The 6,183-nt window shown below is 42.2% G+C and overlaps 1 protein-coding gene across 2 annotated transcripts in view; it reads left to right on the top strand.

The window, feature by feature from the left end:
• The first annotated feature begins 31 nt into the window (after positions 1-31).
• Hdac3 (histone deacetylase 3) overlaps positions 32-6,183 on the top strand; it is a 29,622-nt gene continuing 23,470 nt past the window's right edge. For both annotated transcript variants that reach the window (XM_048811703.1, XM_015485510.2), the window contains exons 1-3: positions 32-175; positions 282-364; positions 1,722-1,864. In XM_048811703.1, the coding sequence (XP_048667660.1) occupies positions 121-175; positions 282-364; positions 1,722-1,864 (281 nt within the window). In that variant the 5' untranslated portion in view covers positions 32-120. The remainder of the gene's footprint in view (positions 176-281; positions 365-1,721; positions 1,865-6,183) is intronic.

The raw sequence follows: 6,183 nt of genomic DNA, 5'->3' as shown, positions 1-6,183 counted from the left end.
GCCTAACCTTCCCTGTTCCGCAGAGGCAGGCTACGTGCTTGCGCAGTACGCACGAGCCGGGGGCGGGGCTGGGCGTCCGGCGGGCGGCCGGAGGGCGCTGGGCCTGGTCCCGCCGGCGCTATGGCCAAGACCGTGGCCTATTTCTACGACCCTGATGTGGGCAACTTCCACTACGGTGAGGGAACGGGTTTGTGCGCTAGGGGCTTGGACGCAGAGGTTTCGAGGCAAGAGCTGTAGCTTCAGGGATGAGAACTGACCAACTCTCTTTTCCCCACCCCCAGGAGCTGGGCACCCTATGAAGCCCCATCGCCTGGCATTGACTCATAGCCTGGTCCTGCACTATGGTCTCTATAAGAAGATGATCGTGAGTCCAGCTGGCGGGTTGGGAGCGAGCTGTGGCCTTAGGGATAAGTGGATTGGATCGAATGTACCAGGTGCACCCGCCCCTAGGGTAGGGGGCAGTTAGAAGTCGCCTGGAGCACTCTCTGTTTGCAGAGTTTGTGGGTGGGCGTTCTCTGAGTTAATGGGAGTTACATTTTCACCTTAGGCTAGTCACCCTTTGACATTAGGCACACCAGCCCTTGGTGTAGGGTTAGGGTGGTGTGAGGCCCTCTTGAAGACAGATGTGTTTCTCTCTGAATTTATTTTATGTACTATGTATTTATTTTTGCAGTTCTGGGAGATCCAATCAGGGCCTTAGGCATAATAAGCAAGCTTTCTACCTATGAGCTACACTCCCGGTCCCCGCTGCCTTTTAGGGTGTGGTTAGTGTTGTGGCCTCAGGGATGGGTGTGTCTGGATCTTTGTATATATCTCCTCCCACCTCTCACTACCTGCTAGGAGCTAGAACTCTAGGGACAGCTCTGCAGCCTTTTGGGTAAATTATGTGTATATGTGTGGAGAACAGGAGATGCCTTCTGTATTCCTTTTTCAACCTAGAGTACCTCTACATAGTATCTCTGCATAGTTAGGCTTAATCATTGCCCAATCCTCCATCTCCCATATGTATGCATACTATTCATCTCCAGTTTGGAATTTGCAGCTGTGAAATGAGATAATAACAGATCTCACCCTTATGTATTTTGAGGGTAATGAGCCAACAGTATGAGTGATCTCTGCTTTTTCTGAGGCACACACAAGTGGTTTGGTTGTAGAAAGACTGAGGTATTGTTAGTGCAATAATCTCTGAATCCCTTGAGATTATGTGCCTCTGTGTCCCTGCATGCATTTTCTAGGAGAAAAAAAAAAGCTCTTTCTTCTTGCCCAAATTTCAAAGAGGTTCATGAACACCCCCACCCCCCCAAGGACGATAAATCTTTGGTTTGGCACCTTGGATTTTAACTAGAAGATTGTTATATATCCCTTATATCTGATTTCAGAATGAAGAACCTAAAGGGCAGAATCAGAGTCAAGGGGAGATGAATATGGAGAGAACCAGGAATAGGAAATCCAGGGATCAGGGCAGGTGAATCAGGGTTCAAGGTTGAGAAGGTAGGAGAGGCTGGGCTGGAGGTGGAAAGGAGAAGTGGTTTACATGGGTCATTATCAAGACCATTAACAGGAGCTTCTTTTCTTCACTGACCTTTATCTTGTAGAATAACAAGGATTGGGATTGTTGTATGTGGTTTTGGGCAATCTCCAGGGGTGGGCTCAGTGTGGCGGGTCTCAGCCTCATCAGTGGGGATGATCCTGCTAGGTTCATCTTGTTTCTCCATCCCAAGGTCTTCAAGCCATACCAAGCCTCCCAGCATGACATGTGCCGCTTCCACTCTGAGGACTACATTGATTTTCTGCAGAGAGTCAGCCCCACCAACATGCAGGGCTTCACCAAGAGCCTTAATGCCTTCAACGTGGGCGATGACTGGTGAGGGAGGGGAACACTTGGATTTGGGGATGTCAAGCACTTTGGTGTGAGGCCCTTCAATGAAGTTTTGTAATAGGACTGGGAAGATATGAGGGGGGGACCTACTTGTCAGGGAATCATCATTCGCTCATTTGTTTATTCAGTAAATATTTATTGGTGATTTACTTGAGGCCAGGCCCTGTACTAAGTGTGAGGGATGCAGTGATGAACAATAGCAGCAAAATTTTAATATTCATCTGAATATTAAATTAGATCTGAAAAAAAAGAGGAATTAGGGGAAAGGTGTTTGGCAGCTGAGGGAAGGGATGTATTGGGTAATAGAGACAACATGTCTGTGGTAGAACAAAGTATGACTCATTTAAGGAACAAAAAAAGCCCAAGTGCAGCTGGGCATGGTGGCTTACACCTGTAATCCTAGTGACTTGGGAGGCTGAGACAGGAGGATCCCAACTTTGAGGCCAGTCTCAGCAACTTAGGGAGGCACTAATTAATTAGACTCTGGCTGGAGATGTGGCTCAGTGGTAAAGTGCCTCTGTATTCAATCCCCAGTATTAAAAAACGGAAGAAAGAAAGAAAGAAAAAGCCCAGGACAGAATATGAAAAGGAAAGTAATCTGATTAGAGGCTAAAGAGATAAATGAGGCCTTTTGAACAGCCCTGTTATGAATTGACATTTTTGTTCTTAGAATAGAGGAAAGTCATTAAAATGTCTTAAAAGGCAAGGGAGTAATTTGACATGACCAGGTTTACATTAAGCTTGTAACGCATGTAGATGACTCAGGGTTAGATGCTGTGGAGAAGGGGGTGGAAAGTAAGCCATGATCCTTGCTCACACTCTAATATATGTCCATGAAAAATAATAACCAAAACAGCTACCATGTACTCAATTCTATTTAAACTTTTTAAAGGGAAATTTCAAACATTTCTGAAAGTAGAGTAGAACATGTATCTATCACATCATGTATCCATACCCCTCTTCAACTCTTTTTTTTAATTTTTTGGTACTGGGAATTGAACCCAGGGGCACTCAACCACTGAGCCACATCCCCAGCCATTTTTATTTTTTATTTTGAGACAGAGTCTCACTAAATTATTTAGGGCCTTGCTAAATTGCCAGTGTTAGCTTTGAACTTGTAGTCCTTCTGCCTCAGCTTCCTGAGCCTCTGGGATTATAGGCGTGCACCACTGTGCCCAGCATATCCAGCTTCAGCTCTTATAAGCAAGTGGCCAGTCTTATTTCATCTGTACCCCCTTGTGTTAGATTATTTATCTCTAAATGAAACTTAAAAAAAATCTAAATCATACCTAAAGATGAATAGTAATTCCTCAATATAATCAAATATACAATCAGTATTCAAATATTGTCTCATCTCATATATTTTTATACAGTTTATTAATATCAGGATCTAAACAAGGGCCATGCATTGTGTTTGATTGATGGGACTTGAGACTTTTAGTCTGTGGCTTTTCCTTCTCCCCCTTGAATTTATTTCTTGATAAATAGGTTTTATAGATTGTTGATCCTATAGAGCTTCCTACAATGGCTACCATTTATTAAGTACTTATTTTGCTAGTATTATGCTGAGGGTTCCTAGTGTATCCTCTAATTCTCATGCCAACCTGGAGATATAATAGGGCTTTTCCTGATGTTTCACATAGATAAATGGAGATTTGGGGAAATTTAGGTAACTTACCACATTTCACGTAATTGGTCAGTGGTGGTGGCAGGATTCAGATCTAGAGCCCAGATTTGTTTTTGTTTTTGTTTTGTGGTGCTGCATCCACAATCTAAGAGTCCAGTTTTTTTTTTTTTTTAATTTTTTTTTTTTAAAGAGAGAGAGGAGAGGGAGGGGGAGAGAGAGAGAGAGAATTTTTTAATGTTTATTGTTTAGTTTTCGGCAGACACAACATCTTTGTTTGTATGTGGTGCTGAGGATCGAACCCGGGCCGCACGCATGCCAGGCGAGCGCGCTACCGCTCGAGCCACATCCCCAGCCCCAAGAGTCCAGATTTTGAACCACTAATCTATTTCTATGAAAGATCCTATTGACAGATGCAGTCCAGGCTGCCAGATAGAGGCCAGTTCCTTTTGCTGGCATTGAACACCTTCCCAATCTTATTCCCACACTCAGCTGCATGGGATCCCTTCCTGGAATGTCCTTGGATGTCCTGTTCAACTTTTTCAAGGCCTTCTCAGCCTTCACAACATCTTCATACCAGCCCACAGAGCTCTGTCCTGAACATACTGCCTGCTTAATTAGTTTTGTCATATGCTGTCTTGGGAAGTTTCTTAGTTTTTTTGTTGTTGTTGTTGTTTGTTTGTTTTTGTTTTTTTTGGTACTATGGTATTTTTGGTACTCAACTTTACTGCTGAGCAACGTCCCCAGCACCCCCCCCTTGCCCCCTTGCCCCCCCTTTTTGGTGGCAGCAATTTTTTTTATTATAGTTTTAAATGATTTTGCTTTCCATATAGAGAACAGTAATATTTCTACCCAGCCTTTTTAACTTTTTGTTTTGAGACAAGGTCTCACTGAGTTACTTAGGGCCTCCGTAAGTTGTTGAGGCTGGCCTTGAACTTGAGATCCTCCTGCATCAGCCTCCTATGTCACTGGGATTATAGGCTTGTGCCATCATACCCAGCTCTTTTTTTTTTTGTTGTTGTTGTTGTTCCTGCTGCTATTCCCGAGTTCATTTTCTAGATCTGGGAATGTGGAATCAGACTTTAGGCTACAGCAGGAAACCTGTATATGCTCTTTGCATAGTTAGGGCATCTACTCTGGGCCATTTGGCTATTTTCAGTTGTTCTGTCAAATTTAAACTATATCTATGTTTGTCTATGTTTCAGAGGAGAATCAGGAATTTTCCTTCTTTTTTTTTTTTTTTTTTATGTGTGTGGTTCTGGAAATTGAACCCAGGGGTACTCTACCACCAAGTTAAACTCCCAGCCCTTTGTATTTTTTACTTTGAGATAAGGTCTTGCTAAATTGCCCAGGCTGACCTTGAATTGGTGATCCTGGTGTCTCATCCTCCCAAGTCACTAGAATTATAAGCACACACCACCATGTCCTGCTCCTTTTTATTTTCCTTTAATTAATTTGTGATGGTTTAAAAAGTAATCTAATCTAATCTAAATAGCCAAATTTATTTACAAGGCTTTTGTGTGTGTGTGTGTGTGTGTGTACACGTGTACTGGGACTTAAGCCCAGGGATGCTTTACTACTGAGCTACACACTCAATTATTTATTTATTTACTGAAATGGGGTCTTGCTAAGTTGCTGAAAATCTTGCTAAATTGCCAAAGTTGGGCTTGAATTTGTGATCTTCCTGCCTCAGCCTCCTGAGTCACAGATTACAGGTACACACCACCACACCCAGCCAGTACAGGTTCTTTTTTGTTGTTATTGTTTGGTCTGGGGATTAAACCTAGGGGTGCTTAATCACTGAGCTACTGAGCCACATCCCCAAGCCTTTTTTATATTTTATTTAGAGACAGGGTCTTGCTAAGTTTCTGAGTCTGGTTTTGAATTTGTGATCCTTCTGCCCTACCTCCTGAGCCTCTGGGATTACAGATTTGCATCACCACACCCAGCTTTTATGAGTTTTTTTTTTTTTTTTTTTTTTAGTTCTGGTTGGACACGATACCTTTATTTTATTTATTTATTTTTATGTGGTGCTGAGGATCAAATACAGTGCCTTTTATGTGCTAGGTGAGTGCTGTACTGCTGACAACCCTAGGCCTCTATGAGGATTTTTTTTTTAATATTCTTAAGTTTTAAGTGGACACAATATCTTTATTTTACATTTATGCGGCGCAAAGGATCGAACCCAGTGCCTCATGCATGCTAGGTGAGCACCCTACCACTGAGCCACAACCCCAGCCCCTTTATGAGGTTTTTAATGGGATTTTTTAAAAAAGCAATCCCAGACCTATTCCTCCTGTGCATTAATCTCTGTCCTCAGTAGCAGCCACTTTCAGCTAGCATATTTTTTCTGGTGCTTATCTTTGGATTTCTAAATGATATAATAAATTTACTGCTACTGATCTGTAATATTTAGGTAATACTTAATACACTAGGTACTATTTTAAATGCTTTGTAGCTATTTAGTTTCAACAAGTATATGGTAGGGTTTATTATTATCTCCTTTTTAAGAATAAGGACATTGAGACACAGAAAGGCTAAACAATTTGCCCAACATTACTAGCTGTCTGGCTTATAAATCTGGGCTTATAATTATACTCCCCTACTATATTACTTCTTGTCAATATTTCTTCCTTTATCAGTTTTTAGACATCGTCTATAAGCTGTTCGTATGGATATG

The sequence above is a fragment of the Marmota marmota genome, unplaced genomic scaffold (assembly GCF_001458135.2).
Source record: "Marmota marmota marmota unplaced genomic scaffold, marMar, whole genome shotgun sequence".
Classification (NCBI taxonomy): Eukaryota; Metazoa; Chordata; class Mammalia; order Rodentia; family Sciuridae; genus Marmota; species Marmota marmota.
The sequence above is the reverse complement of the archived record's forward strand: the minus strand, read 5'-3'. Positions and strand labels throughout refer to the sequence as shown.